The following is a 17,560-nucleotide window of genomic DNA, read 5'->3' as shown; positions in this document are numbered from 1 at the left end:
ATGCTCGTCCTCAGTGGTGTCACTCTGACACTCCGGGTGCCGGGCTGTGGCTGGGCTCGGGGCAGAGGTGTGCTGGGGCAGAAGCAGAGGCAGCTCAGCGGTGACTTCTGCAGACTCACTTAGGGCTCAGATTTCAGGCCAGTTGACAGCCTCTAAGTCCTTCCAGTGTTCTTTGGAGGAGATGAGCGCAGAGCTGAGCAGGAGAGGAGAAGGGAGCAGGAGGGTAAGGTGTAGGCCGGGTGGGGTTGTGTGACCTGGGCTCTCCGGGTCGACAGCTTCCTCCTGCCGTGGACCCCTCCGTGGACCTCTGTGGAAGGGTCCAGGTCAGTCCACATGGCAGGAACCCTGGCCTTCATCCAGCCCTTGGCTGCCCTTGCCCCTTTCTCTAGTTCCTGGATGAAGAGAGGAGTCTGGGAGGAGGAAGGGCAGGCATCCTGGGCCCTCCCTTTACCTCTATCCACCCTGAGAAACCAACCTGGTGTGCAAGCATCGTGTCTGAAGGAGGGACGCTAGCCGCAGAGACCATGTCCATGTCAAGACTTAGGTCTAGAAACAGTGTGTGGCTTTTGCCTTGTTAATCAGTCAGCCTGGGCCTCAGTTTCCTCATCTATAAAATGGGAGTAACGACCCACAGCCTACTTTGCCCAGTTGTTCCAGCTTAAGGAGAGGGCATCGATGTGGAAGTACTTAGAGGGTAGGAATGATGTTAGTTATTTACTGAGAGGAACGCACGTACAGAAGAGTCCACGAGTCACAAGTGTGCAGTTCAGCGAAGTTTCGTCAGCACCCCGGTCAGGAAACATCAGAGAGGCTGGGATCCCCCTCATGCTCCTTCCGAGCTCCCCAGAGGTCACACTGCTCCAAGTGCAATCACTGTTTTGATTTTGCCTGGTTTTGATCCTTCCTTGGATGGATAATGCTGCCCGGAGCATTCCTCTGGGGACGTGTGCTTTCACGTCTGCTGTGTGTGTGGGAATCGCGGGCTCAGAGGTAGCCCGGGTGCTAGGTGTTAGTGAAGGGAGCCAGACAGTTTTGCAGAGTGGTGCTTGTATCAGTTTACACTCCCAGCAGCAGTGGCAGAGTTCCCTTACTACACATCCTCACCCACACTTGATTTTGTCTAAATTTAATTTACATTCAAGGAAGGACTGTTAATATTTCTTCCTTTATTGCCTCTGATGCAGATTTTGGAAAGAACCTTGGAACCTGATAGCTCAGATGAGGAGCCCCCGCCTGTGTACTCCCCGCCAGCCTACCACATGCACATGTTCGACCGGCCTTACCCTCTGGCTCCCCCAACGCCACCTCCCCGGTAAGAATCTGTCTCCTCTCAGAGCGCAGGGCAGTTGGAGGGGAGGGGGATGAGAGGTTGGGATTGAGTACAAACACAATAGGAAACTTGGCTGGACCCCTCAGTATACTGTCCCACCAAGAACAGTCTTCTACTGCAGCAAGAGGCACTTTAGCTAGATACCAAGGAGAACTTTCAAAGTGTGAGGATTGCAAGAGCAGACATTCACTAAATTCCTACTCTCGGCTGGGCGCTATGCTGAACACACACTTAAACAGACTTAATCAAGGCTCAGCCTTTGCCTTCTGGGAGTTTATAGTCAAGCGAGATGCATCATGAGGGTGACAAATGCACGGAAGGGGTCCAGACACTGCCTCTCCTGGGCAGACGTTACTAACTGAGCGCTGTGCTCTTTCCTGCTTAGTTGAGATGGGACTTCAGAATCCTCCTCAACACAGCACTTCCAGACAGTCATCAGTAATTGATGGAATAGATAGCTATTTGCCATCCCTGGTCTAGGGATGTTGTAGGGATTTTTAAGCAACGAGGGCAAGTAAGTCGCTTTTTCTGGGCTAATCCGATGATTGGAGGGCGAAGAAGAGATTGCTAGGTCCCTGGAGAAATCTTCCCGGTCAGGGACTCTGTAATTTGGAAATTTTAAATGAAGCTGTTTGCCAGCCAGGTCCCGTGGGTCTCCGAGGCGCTTGTTTTTTTCTGGGCTCCCTGTTCACGGTGGGCTGTTGAAGCCCAGGTGTCTCTTTGTCCTAGACCTGCTGGTCCTTAGAATGACTCCGGCCTGGAGTGGGGAGGGGCTGGGGGAAAGGATGGGACAAGGGACTTGTTCCAGTCGATCTTCCCTTCAGGGGATCTTGGGGGCCCCAGACAGTGTGATCATACAGGTATAGATAATAAATCATAACAGCCACCATTTACTAAGTGCCCTTCAAATGCTAGAAACTGACAAGGTTCTTTACCTACACCATTGCATTCAAATCATCCAGCAGCTTGTGAGGTAGGCCCTGTTGTCATCCCCATTTTACAGATGAGGAAACTGAGCCTTGGAGAAATTTCTTAACTTCCCTAAGACTACCGAGCTGGGATTTGAACCAGGTCATTCTGACTCCAAAGCCAACAGATGTGCTTCACTGCTGTGTCCTGTCATCTCCCTGATGAGGAAAACCTCTGTGATTGCAGCTCAGAGAGCTGGTAGAAGCCTAGAAAGTTATGGGGGTGGGGGAGGAAGCAACGTTTGGAGTCATGGCCTGGAGTGGAGCTGAGGTCCTTCCTCTATCACAAGTGACACAGGAGGCTGCAGTGGGGGGAGGCAGGGAATAAGTGGATAGGTCTGGGTGAGATCTTGGCAGGCCTTGCAGCCTGGGATGAGTCATGACGCCCAGGGCTAAAGGATCTTCCTTTGACATTTTTCTTTAATGTCCCAAGATGCCTTTTCAAATAGTTCGGCTTCTATTAGAATAATTCTACTTATTTTTCCGAAGGGAAAGCTGAGCCCAGAAGAGACAGAATCCCATCGTAAACCTGGTGTGGACATCCTGGCCACATCCTCCCTCCCCTCCTCTGGGTCTGGTGGGTCGGGTTGGGTAGGGGTAGTGCTGCCCAGGGCTGGGAGCCCCAGCTGGGGGCAAAGTGACCTCAGCACTAGACCAAGGCTCAGGAGGTCTCGCTCACACCCTGTGACTTTGGACAGGTTGCCTTCTCTGAGATTCAGGGGCCTGACCCAGAAGTGAAGGCTTTGCTGGGCTGGGGGTGGATACAGGGAAGAGAACTTGCATTGTGGAGTCAGACAGAAGCAGAGTGTTCTCCCCAGTCACTCCCTGCCCCTTGAGCGACCGAACTTCTGATTCTTTAGGTGCCTTTGGCTCACTGCTCAAACTCCCTGAACTTCTTTTGCCTCATCTGTGAAATGGGAATACTGATCCCCACCTCGGCACTCTTGTGAGGGTTGAACGAGATGTCATGTGGGTAGCACTTAGCACAGTGTCGGGTGTGAACCAGACCCATCACCAGTGGTTTACTGCTCCGTCCCGCCCCCGGCTGCACAGCTGGCCTCTGATGTCAGCTCCGACAGTGAACACTGACACCAGTGATGGGGCTGCCCTCAGAGGCCAGTGTTCAGAATAGGCAGGGCCAGTCTCTGAGCATGTGCCCCTTTGCCCCAGGATGGCCCTGCTAGGCCCAGATCCACCCCCAGCCCAGTTCCAGGGCCTCATTCCGTCTCTTCATCCAGGACGCGCATTTTCAGCATTTACTGAGTCACCTGAAGCATGCAGGCACTGAACCATGTCTATTACAGAGGTGGACACAGCGCAGCTGGGACCTTCAAAGGAAATCAGAGTCTGTGGGAGGCACAGACGCCAGGCAGGGTGTGGGGAAGATGGCCTAGAGGAGCTGATGTCCAAGCTGTGACCTGGTGAAGTGGACAGGATAGCATTCCAGGCAAAGGAAACAGCATGTGCAAAGGCCTGGAGGCAGGAAAGAGGGGAACCTTCTAGGGGAACTCTAGGAATTTTGGAACAGCTGGGGGAAGCTGGAGAAGCGAGCAGATTATGGAGGGCCTTGTGGGTCCTCCAAGGAGCTTTGACCCTATCCCACAGCCAGGGCATTTAAACTGGAGAGTGAGATCAGATTAGCATTTTAGGAATCTCCCTGTGGCTGCTGGGGGCAATCAGATGTGAGTGGGGACCTGGGGGAGGAATGGCCTGGCTCCCTTCTGTCACCTCCAGTGACTGGGGTGCTTTTGAGACAGCAGATGGGGCAGGGTTTGGGAGCTGGCCCTGCTGGGGCACAGAGAGGCAAGGTGATCCCAGGGGAGCATGCCTGGAACGCCAGGATCCCTGGGCCCAGGTTTTACCAGGATGATCTATGTGCCCTGGGACAAGGCCTGACCCCATCTGGGCCTCAATGTCTGGTCTTTACCAAAACTCCTTCCTAGAAGGCTTGCTGCTGAAATCCTTCTGGGCTCTGGTATTCTTTGGGTAAACCTGGGGTTCTGCTGGGTCTGAGGTTCCAGTTCTGAGGTCCAGAGGCAGAGGCTCTGGGTCAGGAGAGCCTCCCCAGCCTTCTCTCTCTTCCCTCCCCCGGCCTGTCCTTGCCTCTCTCTCCAGACTGAAAGACAGTCTCTGAAACCCAGAGGCACCCCTCCTCGCAGGCCACCTGCTGTTCTTCCGTTGAAATTACAGCCTTGGAAGTTTTTTTATTTGCCTCCCAGCTCATTTCTGACATTCCTTTCCAACCACAATGGAGTTGCCTGGGCCGCCTGCACTCAGGGCTCCCTGGCTCTCGCAGCTGTGGGCTGACCTCATCTCAGCCGGTGCCAGGGCAGGGGGCCGGCAGGGGGCTGGCCTGCCCCTCCTCCAGGACCATGGGCCCAGCAGCCGGGGGAACTCAGCTGAGGGCGAGCCTTCTGCTCCTCATCCCCCATCCTCCTCCCCACTTGGGTTCTCAGTGACAGATGGCTAGAGGGGTCCAACTGGCTTGAGGGGTCCAACGGCAACTCCGGGGCTCTCTCCACAGCTTTCCTGGGTGGCTCTGGGCGTGGTTGCTTTCAGGTCGGCACCTTTGTCCCAGATGAAGACCCTGAAGCTGTAGGAAGGGTGGCGACCCTGAGAGGATTTCTCCAGGGTGCTGGGGCCGACCATAGGTGGTCCTTGAGTCCCTGAGAGATGGGGTGTCCCCTCCCCTGCCTCTCCGGCCCTTAGAGAAAAATGAAGCTGCCAAGAGTAACAGGAGGCGGAGGAGTGATGGAGAAGGACACGTGCCCAGGCATCGGAGTCCCGGGTGGTGATACAGGCTCCATTCTGGCATCTGTGTGGCGAGAGGGGCCGGGGTTCCCTGGCTCCTGGCTGAGTGCTGAGCTCCCACCACGCACTTAGCAGCTTGTTATCCTGTCTGCTGCCGCCCCCGCCCTTCCCCCTCCGCCGCCAGGCCACCCGCCCAAAATAGAAAAGGAAAGGAAGTTATTTCCATAGTCAGAGGCAGCCCGGAAAAGCTCCCCTCCAGTGAGGGGGCGGGCGGGATTCCTGGAGCTGGAGACTAAATCAAAGCCAGGCCCGGGAGAGAGTGGCCCCCACCGCCCCCGGCCCTAGGCTGCCTTCTCTGTGTGTCATTTCCCTGATTCAGCAGAACACGTGTCCTGCGGTTGCCACGCTGCAGGCTGCCTGCGAGGAGCTGTGGGGAGCTCCTGGCCAGGCCCCAGGCTGCCCGCAGGCCGGGATGGCAGGGCGGGAGCCTGGAGGTCGGAGAGGGCGCGTGCCCTGGCCTCCTTCCTCTCCGCCACCACTTTGCTGTGGGCCTCAGCCTGGCTCAGGCGTCCTGCCAGGCACCTTGCCTACCGAGAGCCGCCCCTGAGCGCCACCTGGGCCCAGAGCCCTTCCCGCCCCACACGTGCCTTTTCAGCATGTCGTTCAAGACAGACTCTTGAGGGGCTTCTGCGTGCCTGGGCAGGGAGGCAGCAGTTTGTAAATAAGGAAACTGAGCTCCGGGGGAGCAGGCTCTCACCCAGGACCACCGTGCTGTCTGTGGCTGCACTAGATCTGGAGCCTGGGTCCGCTCTGCCCTCTAGGGATCCTGGTGCTCCCATTCCCCTCGACCCCAGCAAACCAGAGTGGGGTGGGCTGGGCTGCTGGCGGCTCGTGTCTGTTCACTCAGGGCACACCTGTTTCTCAGCAGCCATGAGCTGGCATCGGGCTCGGTGCTGGGGATAGAGCTTGAAAGAATATGATCCCTGCATCCGTGCCTAAATCTACAACGCCCGCTGTGAACAGAGAGCTCTCTAGGCCCAGAGACCTTGAGGGCACTGAGTGGTCAGAAGCAGTGAATGTCTGGTGCTGCAAGCACCCGGGTCCAGAGGCTGGGGGTCAGCAGGGCCTGGTTGAGAAGATGTGTGAGAATGCTGGGCCTCTGGGCCTTGGTGCCGGAGGTGGAGGCAGTGGAGGCCACGGGAGGCTCTGGATCGGGGGTGCCATTCTGAGCAGGACCCCGATGTGATGGGTGGGACGCCGGGTTTGGGCCTGACTTTTCCTTCCCCATCGTCATCTCTTGCCCTCCAGCATCGACGTGCTGGTCACCGCGCCCCCTTCCGGCCAGAGGCGCTATCGCAACTGGAACCCCCCACTGCTTGGCAACCTCCCCGAAGACTTTCTCCGCATCCTGCCCCAGCAGCTGGACAGCATACAGGTAACGGGGATACCCCCCGCCCCCTCTAGTGCAGCGTCTCTGCTCGCCCACACCGTGTGTGCCAGCCGGTGTCACTGCCTGATGTTTAAGCACAGGCCGAGCTATTTCTGTTGCACTGAGTTTGCAGGAAAAGAGTGCTGGACCCAAAGCCTCATTTCCTGGAGGTTTCCTCTTCCACCCAGGAAGGTGACAGTCCTGAGGCCACTCTCTGGCTGCAGCCCTCACCCCAGGGGTGGGGGAGGTGGGCGGGCGGCTGTCCATGGCAGAGAACCAGGGCGCCTTTCTTCCCTCCCCTGGGAAAGGGCTGGAGTGGCTTCTCCCTGGAGGTTGGCCCTTGCAGGGGGTCTCCCCCAAGGCAGCTGGTACAGGGAGAGCTTTGAGTTTGGGGATCCACGTGTAGGCTACTGAGCAGTCTGCAGATGACCCTTCAGGACTAAGTTCAGGTTTTGCTGAAGGAATGAGTGTTTCAAGGTGGGACGGAGTCGTTTTTAAAGCCTTTGCTGCTTCCTCAGCAGAGAGGGCTCTGGCCTGTTAAGTTGGACTCCGGCTGACTACTAGATGCGGATAGGAGGTGCTGGCTGCAGGGTGTGGCTGGAGGATCCTGGGGAGGACACGTGTACCCCCAGATGTCCGTGGATGTTAGTGCAGCACGTTCCCTCGTGAGCAGGCGGTCCACGTGCTCGCTCCTCTCCGCAGGCTAACTCCGGGGGCTCCAAGCCCACGAGTGCAGAGGCAGGCCAGCCCCCGGGGATCGGGGCTGGGCCCCGGGAACAGGAGAGCCGCTGGAAGCAGTATCTGGAGGATGAGAGGATCGCGCTCTTCCTGCAAAACGAGGAGTTCATGAAGGAGCTGCAGCGCAACCGTGACTTCCTGCTCGCCCTGGAGAGAGGTGGGGCACTGGGTCAGGGCCCTACAGCTGGCCTGGCCGGCCGCTGCTACGCAGCTGAAGGACGGGTTGATATTGGCTTTAACCATGGGGCTCAGGAGAGGCACTGAGCTGGAGGTCAGGCGTGGCCTTGAGTTATCCTTATGGGAGCCCCAGAATTCTGCCAATGGGAACCTGAGTCGCCAGCCACCCTTCTCCCTCCCCTGGGACTTGGAGGGAGGGAGGGGGTGCCCTCTTAGGGGGGCTCTCTCCTCGCCCCCCTCACACATCTGGTCTGTGCCAGGCACTGGCTGGGGCACGATGTGTCTGGAGCTCCAGGAATAGAGTGATTGGGTCTATGGGTGCCAGAGTGGATGCCTCCCTGCGCAGAGGACGTTACAGCCGAGGCTCTTGAGTTTTTTGTATGTTTGACTTTTCCTTTGGCCAAGACCCTACTCCCTAGGCTGGCTGCCTTTCCCTTTCAGGGTGGGAGAATTTGGGGTAGGGTACAGTGAGGGCACTGTGGGAGAGGGGTGTGTGTGTGTGTGTGTGTGTGTGTCTGTCTGTCTGTCTGTCTGTCTGTCTGACAGTGTGTTGTGGGGGAGGGAGCATGGTATGCAGGGAAAAGGCTGGTCTGAGACAGAGGAAGCCCAAGGCTGGTCCCAGCTCTGCACCAAAGGAGCTGGGGGTCTCGGAGCCCCTCCTTTTAAGTGAAAGGCTGGGCTGTCTGATTTCTCAGGGTCCTTCTAAATTTGACATTCTAACAACCCACGTGATTGTCAGGGCAGTAGTTTCTGTATCACTGGTTCTTTGAGAGCCCGTGGACATTGTCTGTACACATCTTCTGTGTATGCATGTGTGCACGTGTGTGACTCTGGGGGCTTGGCCTCCGACAGCCTCCTGCATGTCAGTGCAGGTGCCCCTGGGTGGGAGCTAACCTCCCTGACCAGAATGTGGTCCTTTTCCAGATCGATTGAAGTATGAGTCCCAGAAATCTACATCTAGCAGCGTGGCTGTTGGGAATGACTTTGACTTTCCCTCTCCTGTCCCAGGTAATCTGCCTTCCTGAGAGAGAGTGGCCTGGAGGGTGTAGAAGGCTCACACCCCAGCTGGGCTTTGCATCTTTGGAGTTTGAGGGGTAGGGTGAAGAAGGAGGCTGGAGGGGAGAGTTCTGCCCCCACCACCACACTCACCGAGGAGTGAGATGGCTCCTCCACTTGGCAGCCTGAGTTCTTACCAACCCAGCAGCTGCCAGAGCCCACAGCTGGGATCAGCCAACAGGCTGGCTGAACTCCTGAGAGGGGCCTGGAGCACCGGCAAGAAGGGGACACACCACACCACATGGTGTCCTATGGGGTGACGGGGGTGGGGATGGAGGGACTCAGAGACTTTCAAGACTTGGTCGCTGCCCCTGGGGAGCTTGCGGTCTTGTGGGGAAACGCAGGAGATGCGTCCAGGAAGTGGGAGGAGGCGCCAGCAAAGCTGAGGACACCCTTGTTAATTACAGCAAACGCATGTTGAGGGAAGGGCAGAATCAGTCTGGGAAGGGTTTGTTCCTTCCTTCATTCATTCAGTAGCTGGGGAACACCCGGCCCTGCCCTAGCATTGGAGGAAGAGAATTGTGAGCTTCATGTACAGGGTGCTGAGAAGCAAGACTTGCCTCAGGAGAGGGCCAGGACCCTCCAGGAACCCTAAGCGGCAGAAGAGGGGCCAGGGGTGGACAGCAGGCTGCTGGGTTGCACAGACGAGGGTGGAGCTGGAGCCGGGAACTCAGGGCAGAGAGGCCCAGAAGGCCTGGCTTCCGTACTCGATGCGTGGACTTGCCTGTGTGCAGAGGGGTCCCTCGTCACCCAGTGCCCTCCACACACAGGCTGCCCACCTCAGAGAAAGAACCAGCAGCTTTTGCCCGAAACAAATCTTACATCTTGTGGTAGAGTGGGGGCAGGGGAGCAGGAGGATGGGGAGCTCAGCTGATCCCAGCTTGAAGAGAGAAAATCCTGGGGAACCGATTCATAAGCAACAGGCCAGGAGCTTAGGCCCCATCAGATGTGCATCTGGGGGTTTTAACGGCAGCTTCTTGTCCTCGATCCCAAATTAACTGTAGACACCAGGACCGCTGAGATGGATCAGAATGACTCAGGGGACTTAGCAGGCAAGGTGACTCCGGATTAGCGCAGGGGCTTTAGGAGGGCAGCGGCAGAGTGGGTGCTGAGTGAGCGCAGAGACTCTGGCTCGCCCCTGTTACTGCATTAACCCTCACACTGTGCAGGATGCAGGCAGGCTGGCCACGTGCTGGGAGTGTTTAACAGCCTGTCAGGGTGTAGGGGACGCCCCAGTGCATAGCATCTGGTAGCTTCCGTGGTGTCAGTACTCCCATCACAACTGATTGCAAGCTTCTAACAGGACTTTGCAGAACATGGCGTCGGTCAGAGGAGCAGACAGCTGGGAGCCTGCGTGAGCCGGCCCTCCACACATACAGCAGACCATACTGCTCTCCCACTTTTTATAGGAAAGGGAGCAGTGAGGCTTGGGTGGGGAAAGAAATGCTCCTTGAACCCCAAGTGTCCCCCTTGCTTTGAGCTCCCTCCTGGTGAGGAAAGAGGCCTGCTCTTTGCTCCCCTCCTCAAGTGGAAGTTGGAGTTGAGCCCCTGTCCTGTGGGGACAGCCCTGACCCCCCCTCCCCAGAGACTTGGGCAGCTGCCCTCTCTAGAGGTGGCCCTTAGAGGTGTCTTCCCCCTTTCAGGAACCAGCGACACCAACGCCACCGTATCTGAAGATGCCTTATTCCGGGACAAGTTGAAACACATGGGAAAGTGTGAGTCCAGCTCGCGCCCCCCTCCCCAGCTCTTCCCAGACAGGCCTGTAGCCTCCTGGGAGGGAGGGAGCCATCCGGACTTGTCAATGCAGTGGACTCTTGGTGAACCGAAGTGACATTTTAATCACACGCTGGCTCCCTCAGCCTTCCTGCCTCACTTCCCTGCGCAGCTGAGTCTGGATACAAATTAAGTTTTAAATCCTCTTGAGCCAGCTGTCTGCAGAAAAATAATAATGTGCTGTACAACTCCCCTCCCCCTGCCAATTTTAGAGCTTCAAGTTCTCTGTGGCTTGAGGGGGCTTGGCCAGGGGGCCTGACTGCACGGGGAGGCCCAAGCTAAGCCCACTTCCTGTGGGTGGGAGGCCCGTGGGCTGAGTGACCTGCCAGCCAGGTCGTGCCTTCCCATCCCCCTCGCCTCCCCGCCAGCCACACAGACACACAACCATGCGTGAATGAGGTTGCCATCCTTTTGGGCTCTGTTTCAGAGAAGATCTCGGATTAGTCATGGAAATCCCAGAACCAGCTCTGGAGGTGGAGAAGGGAGAAGGGGAGGTGGCAGGAGAGAAAGCCAAGCTGCGTAGCTGGCCGTCACAGCTGGGGAAGGAGGGGTCCGGGATCTCCAGCTGCCTGCCTGCCGGCTGCGGCCCCGGGCCAGGGTCTCGGTGGCCTGTGCTGCCCCTGCAGGCCAACGTGGGATGGCCACCTCTCTCGGCCAGGATGCCAGCTTGGCCCCATCTGCCACTTGTCACCTCTCCCCTCCCCCACCAGCCTGTCCACCTGCCCCAGTCCTGGGGGTGGGCAGCTACCTGCTGCTCAGGCTGCCGGCTCACAGGTCTCTCTGCCCCCAGCCACCCGGAGGAAGCTGTTTGAGCTGGCCAGGGCCTTCTCAGAGAAGACCAAGATGAGGAAGTCAAAGAGGAAACACTTGTTGAAGCATCACTCGTATCCTTTCCAGCCTGGCACAGGATGGGGGTGGTGGATGCTACTAAGGGCATCGAAACTTCGGGCTGGACTCCCTGGGGCTGCAGCCTCCCCACCAGCAGACTGGGCCCTGGGGTCCTCCCCCTCCACCCCGAGCCTTGCTGCCACCCTGCCACCCCGTCTCCTGACGCCACTCTTGACCGCCACCACCAGGCGTGGGGAGCAGGCCAGTGTAGGTCCACTGTAGGCTCAGAAGTTGTCCTGCAACTTTTTAATTTTTGTTTGGGGTAATCTGCATTTTGGGAGAAAACTTGGTTCTTCCATTGAAATCACCAAACCTCCCCCTAATTTCTTAAGTTGACTCGATCCACAGACCTTTCCACCTCATTTCAAGCATATTGCCCTCTCCCTTTTAGTTCTTCCAGTAAAATCAGGTTCTCCACAATTCTACCCAGACTCCCACCCTTGCTTGTCAAACAGGGCCCAGGATATTAGAAGCTGAACAGCCAAAAGGGTACAAGGAGAAAGTTGCTTCTCTGTCCCCAGAGATGGGAGCCGAGGGAGAGAGTCAGGACCTGGCTGCTCAGTTGACCCCAAGAAAAAGAGCCTGCAAGAAGTATTGGGGAATGTGGGGGGTACGGTTGGCCTGGTGGAAACCTCCTGGGCTTGGAGCGGGTGGTTAAAGGCTGGGGACAGGGAGTGGGTAGACGTGGGAGCACTGTGGCCCACCCATCCCTGGGACAGTTTTCCTGAACGGCCCGGCAGGCTAGGGGCTGCGGTGTCAACAGCTAATCTCCTGGAGGACGTGGAGGGCCACGCTTGTGGTGAGGCAGGGAGGGCAGGGGACTGGAGCTCTAAGTTGCCTGTGACTGGCCCTCCAAGAAGAGGGCCCGGGCATTTCATAGGTGGACCCAAACCTGTCGGGGTTCGGGGGAACCCAAAGAAATAGGCCCGCCCACTTGGCCCATATTGCCTCTCCCTGCCCTCTACCCTTGAAAGGGGCTCTGGGCATATCTCCACCTAGATGTTTACCTGGAGCACAGAGAGCCAGGTGCTGTTTCTGGGAAATATTCTCTGGGTGTGAGGGTGCAGACAGGCCTACCCACCCGGAGGGGCCTCCCCTTGAGAACCAAGCGCTGGGCAGTTTCAGTCTCTGGAGCCCACAGGCCTTTCCTCGTTCATTCAGTCCCACCCAAGGCATGTGGGTCAGGAGACACTGCCTCAGACCTTCCTGGGCCCACAGCCACACCCTGATCCTCCTGCCTCTTGCAGAGGGGCCCTTTGGTGGTCAAGAGACATCCAGAAACAAGGACTAGAAGGGCCTGATGGTCATCTGGACAGTTCATCTTCCCCATCCATTTTATAGATGAGGAAACTGAGGGAAGAAATTGCCCAAGGTCTCAGAGCCCAGTGATGGAGCCAGACCAGCAGCGGGTGTCCTAACCCCGCACCATGCCCCACTGCCTCTCACCAGACCGACGCATCACCCCCAGGGATCAGCGTGTGCCCCAGCAAACAAGGGGGGTGGAGAGACGGGGTCAGCCTGAGGGAGGGGACATACCTGGGCGAGGCCCTGCAGGGTGGAGGATGAGGTAGTGCCTCTGCTTTGCAGATGAGGACTTCCGGGGAAGGCGACAGGAGGTACCCAAGGTGGAGGAAGCCCTAAGGGAAGGACAGTAAGAGGTAAGGTCTGGAGCGCATGGGGGTGGAGTGGGGACTGCCCTGCCCCACCCCCCAGGTGTCTTCCCAGGGGTCCGGAGGCGTCAGACGCAGCCACCTGGGCAGTGCAGGTCCGGGGTTTCTTCCCTTGTCGCTGTGGCAGGGAACATGGGCTTCTGCATGGGAACTAGTTTTTTTGCAATTCTTTTTCCTGTTATTTATTCATTTGACAAAAGATAATCATACCTGCCTACGCCAGATGCTAGGAACAGGGGGAAAAAAATCAGCTTTGACCTTGAATGGTTCACAGCACAGTTAGAAGAGTCCTGGACACACATAGCACATGAAGAGGACAATTTAAGAAAAACTGAGATGGCTGCACCCCGGCCATGTCCACAGAGAAGTCTCCTGTGGCCTGCTTGGCCTGGGTGGCGGAGGAGCAGCCACAGCCAGATGAGAACTGGGCCCTCTCTGGCGGGAGCCCGCGGCCCTCGGGCTGCCTCTCCTCCTCTCCTCCTGTGCATCCCTGGGGAGAAACGGAATGTCCACACCTCCTCCAGGGCTCTGTCCAACCTGTCCCTTTTCCAGCCCCTCCCTTATCAGGAAGCCGCCTGCCCTCTCTTCCCCCAGCTGCTGTCCCGGTCCCAGTGGGCAGCACCTCCCAGGCTTTCTTGAGTTCACAGTGTGGCAGGTATGGGCTTGTTCCAGGCTATGCAGAAATACTGACTACCCTCGGGGTGGTTGTAGCGGAGGGGAGAAACCAGCATGCAGAGGACATAGCCCGGAACAGTACACACACTCTCTCTGCTCAGCCTGGGCTCTGGTTGACTCGCTGCCACATCCTCCACCAGGCGCTTCCAGACCCCTTCTGTTCTCTCAGGCTCTCCTCACCCACGTTGTTGCCCCCACGCTTCCCCCTTGTCCAGAATGCTGATATAACGCCAGCCAGGGAAGGGCCCCCTCCCACACAGTGTTGCTGCCACCTCCTTCCCACCGTCCCCAGCGGTAACGTGCCGGCCCAAAGCCACCCCCCATCAGGACCATGCTCATGAGTTAGTTCTCTCCTGAGTATTCCAGGTTTCCCCCTTCCAGCTCCTTCCTCGAGTCTACATCCTCCTCCTCCTCTTAAAAACCAAGAGGCTTCGATATTTTCCTTCATCACCCAACTTGCAGAAAAGTGGAATCTTCCTACACCCACTGCAGGCAGCCAGCCCCTCCCATGACCCCTAGAGGGACTTCAGGTCACCTGCCAGGTCTGCGGCCTTTTCCTGTCCTGCATCCTCTGGTGCACTCTTCTGCAAACTGTGCCCATCGTCTTCCCTGAAAGCGCCCTCCCTTGGCTCCTGTGGCCCCAGGAATCCTGGGCCCCCTTCCTCTCTGCTGTAGATTCTCTGTATGTCTTTGGGGCTCCCATTGCTCCTCCCACTCCCTCAATCCCAGCTCTCCTAGTAGCTCTGCCCTTGACCATCTTTGAAGTCTCCTTACCCTCCACTCTCCCTAGCAGTGCCGCCACCCTTCTTTACAGCATCAGCAACACTTCTGTGAAGTTGGCTCCAAAATCTGAATCTCCATCTTAGTCAGGTCTCCAAATCCACTCCATATCCCCAGCTGTGCCAATGATGGCCTATCTAGGCCTGGCTGTCAACTCCTGCAAGCCAGACAGCCCCCGTCCTGACTTCGCTGTTCCATTTTGCTTCCTTATTCCTTCCATCACTGCCCTGGGAGACTCTCATCACCTGGTTAACAGCTGCTAGTCCCTTCCCTGCCCCAAGTCTGTTCACTCATCACCAGGACACCACTTCAGTGCCATTTCTCCCTTGCTCCCTGAATGGGTCTTCTGAGGAAATGCTCATGAGATTCTCAGTCTGGTGTGACCAAATTCTGACCCCATTTTCTGCTGCTACAGGTGCCCTTGGTCTAGCTCAACTGAGTTGCTGCTGTATCACAGAACAGGCCAGGCACCCCACCCACCGCCACCTCTCAGCCCTTCACAGACAGCTGTTTCCCCCAAACCCGGCATTCCAGGCCCCCGAGTCCATCTCTAGCTGCCAGAATCCCTGCTGTTCTGCAAGTTGGAATGTTTCTAGGAGCGCAGATTGGCGGCTGTGACCCCAGGCAGAGTTCCAAGTCTGACATAGAGTCCCTGGGGGAAGGAGGGAGTCCTGTCTTAGGAAGCTTCTGCCCAAAACCATCTCTTCTGGAACCAGTGATGAGGAAAGACCACTGGCCTCCATTGAAAAAGACTTCTCCCATCCCGTTTCCTACCAGATGCCAGCAGTTCCTCCTTGCCGGAGACGATCTGACCTGGTGGAGGCAGCCCGAGAGCAACCTGGCCCCCAGCTGAGGAGCCCAGCTGCAGCCGGACAGATGGTGCTTGAGTTCTGAGGCCCAGTGATTCTCCGGCCACAGTCCAGCCTAGCCACTGCCACTGCCACTGCCACTGCCACTTTTCATGGGACTTAGAACTTCAGAGTTGCATGCTGTGATTGGAGGAAGGACCTGAGGGTGGGGGGAGGGGCGACAGCCAACCACAGCCCCTTTCGTAGCCGGGCTGTTCTATGGGGAATGAGTGGAAATGCAGGATCTAACTCCTCTTGTTTAAGGAAAAAAAAAAAAAAATCCCAGGAAATAGGCAAAGGTTGGAGTTCCCGTAAGGGGAGGATGACCCTTCCAGAGGCTCTCATTGGCCTGGAGGTGTAGCCCCTGCCTCCCTCCTGTCCTGGTCTCTCCTGCAGGGCTACAGACACTGCCTGATCCCCTACCCCCATCCCCAGCTCCCTTCTGGGCACCTTGGGCCATTTATTCCCATGGCCTCCTGCATCTCAGCCTTTCCCCAGGGTGCTGGCCCTCAGCACACCCCTGCACAGAGCTCTGGGTGAGAGAGCCCTGGGCAGTCACTCAGGCCCCCTCTGAGGAGTGATGGGCCACCGCAGAGAGGTATCTGCTGGCCACCCTACCTGGGCCCCTCCGGCTGCTTCTGTTCGGGGCTGGCACAGGCCCCCAGCAGGGATGGGGAGGCTGGCCACCCCGGAGCTGGAGGATTCCTCCGAGGCAGGGGTCGTCTTTACTTTGGCAGAAGACAAAAGCCAGTTCTGGATGGGACCCTGCAGTCCCACGAGAGTAGGGGCGCAAGGGACTCTGGCTCCCCAGCTGGACTGGAGGTTCTGCTGTCACTCAGGGTGAGCAGCAGCCAGTTCTTTACCTGAGAAGGTGCAGGACTGAGGGGCAAGATGAAAAGACTGCCAGCCTGGGCAGGAGCCCCTGGGGCGGAAGGGCTTGCTGGGTGCCCTGTGCCAAGACGGAGAAAGCAAACGGAAAAAGAAAGCAACGGATCTATGAACCTGACCTGGCACCATCCACTGCTGACGGGAGGGAGGCTGCCTGGCCCTTCTGGCCTGCCATTGAGATGGGAAGGCGCTGACCTCAGGAGAACCAGGAAGCCTGGGCAGGCAAGGCTCTGGCCTGGGCGAGGGGCCAGCCCAGCCAAGGGGCCTTGGGGCATTGGGAGTGGGCGCCAAGCCTTGGCTGGGAAGTGGGGGTGCTGGTGACCTCAAGTCACCCCGGGATAATGAGGGCGTGGCGGAGGCCAGGCGGGTCTGAGTCGCCCCTCGCCCTGCGGTGCCGTAAGGGGATCCTGGCCCGGGCTCCACATCCCGAACGACCGAGTGGAGCAGCGCAGCGCGGCTGCATTCCTGCTCCCTGGGCCCTCGATGCGCCGATGACCCGCATTCAAAGGAGGCGGAGCCCCTGTCCCCATCTGTGTATGTGTGGCTTTGTTAGTTTTTCTGTTTTCGTTTTTTTCTCCTACGTGTGGGTTTTTTCTTGGAGCTGTTTCATAGGAATTCGTGTAATAAAGACTTGGTGTTCTCTTGGTGCTCTGACGTGGCGGCGCATGGGCTGACCCTCGTCTTCTCCCCTCCCCTCCCCCGATCCCCCCGGGCAGGTTTGGGCCCGAGCCACTCGACGCACCCCGCACCCGTGGGCCACCTGCCTGGCCGGCCGCGCCGCGCCAGCCCGCAGCGCACGCATGGCCCCGAGGGCTCTGCCTGCCCGCAGCGCCCTCTCAGGTAACACCTGCTGCCCGCCCGGCGGCTTTCCTGTTTGCCCTGGGAAAGTAAACCGCTTGCTGACAGGCAAAGGAAACACCGGGTCTGTTGCGAAAGCTCCAGCCCGTCACCTCCCTAAATAAACAGAAAGCTGCCGGAGTTAACGGCCGCTTGGAGGCCACGGGGACCTGCAATCTCAGACTTCAAAGGGCCCGCAGGGATCTTCCAGGTCAAATCTCTCTAGCTCTCCCCACTCCCAGGCTCGGCTGGACTACCTCCAGTGCCAGGGAACTCACTGCCAAAAGAGGAGGTTGGTGCCCTTTCCAGACCCGGCGCTTCTCAAGGTTAAACAGTTCTTCCTGGTGTCTGCTTTAGGCCTCCTGTGGCTTCAACCCACACATCTTGTTTCTGGGCTCTTGGTCACCCAGGCCAAGTCATCGCTAGTCCCCTGATGCCATGTTTGAGCTCGGGGGCCTCTCTCCTTCTGAATAAACAATGCAGATTCCTCCTGCCTTCCTTACAAAGAGGTTCCACCCCAGCCCAACCCAGCCCAGCTCAGTTAGACCACGGTGGGCTTGTAAATCGACACACCTGCACAGCTGGTGTCAAACTCCAGACCTGCTGTTTGAACCTGGGCAAACCAAGATTGTCCTCTAACCCCCCGCTCTACACATTCTTTACTGATAGCTGTGACCCAGTGTAACCCCCTGGGCATAGCACCAGCACCTGGGACCTTGTTAGAAATGCCAGTCCTCAACCCGGCCCTAGAC

At 57.7% G+C, this 17,560-nt stretch overlaps 1 protein-coding gene across 3 annotated transcripts in view; it reads left to right on the top strand.

The window, feature by feature from the left end:
- CUEDC1 (CUE domain containing 1) overlaps positions 1-16,625 on the top strand; it is a 76,418-nt gene extending 59,793 nt beyond the window's left edge. For all 3 annotated transcript variants that reach the window (XM_031468075.2, XM_064494964.1, XM_064494965.1), the window contains exons 3-11: positions 1,185-1,312; positions 6,358-6,484; positions 7,181-7,373; positions 8,318-8,401; positions 10,093-10,164; positions 11,013-11,106; positions 11,851-11,909; positions 12,698-12,768; positions 15,013-16,625. In XM_031468075.2, coding sequence (XP_031323935.2) covers positions 1,185-1,312; positions 6,358-6,484; positions 7,181-7,373; positions 8,318-8,401; positions 10,093-10,164; positions 11,013-11,106; positions 11,851-11,909; positions 12,698-12,765 — 825 coding nt within the window. In that variant the 3' untranslated portion in view covers positions 12,766-12,768; positions 15,013-16,625. The remainder of the gene's footprint in view (positions 1-1,184; positions 1,313-6,357; positions 6,485-7,180; positions 7,374-8,317; positions 8,402-10,092; positions 10,165-11,012; positions 11,107-11,850; positions 11,910-12,697; positions 12,769-15,012) is intronic.
- The last annotated feature ends 935 nt before the right edge of the window (positions 16,626-17,560 follow it).

The sequence above is a fragment of the Camelus dromedarius genome, chromosome 16 (assembly GCF_036321535.1).
Source record: "Camelus dromedarius isolate mCamDro1 chromosome 16, mCamDro1.pat, whole genome shotgun sequence".
Classification (NCBI taxonomy): Eukaryota; Metazoa; Chordata; class Mammalia; order Artiodactyla; family Camelidae; genus Camelus; species Camelus dromedarius.
This window is presented reverse-complemented; position numbering and strand designations above follow the sequence as displayed.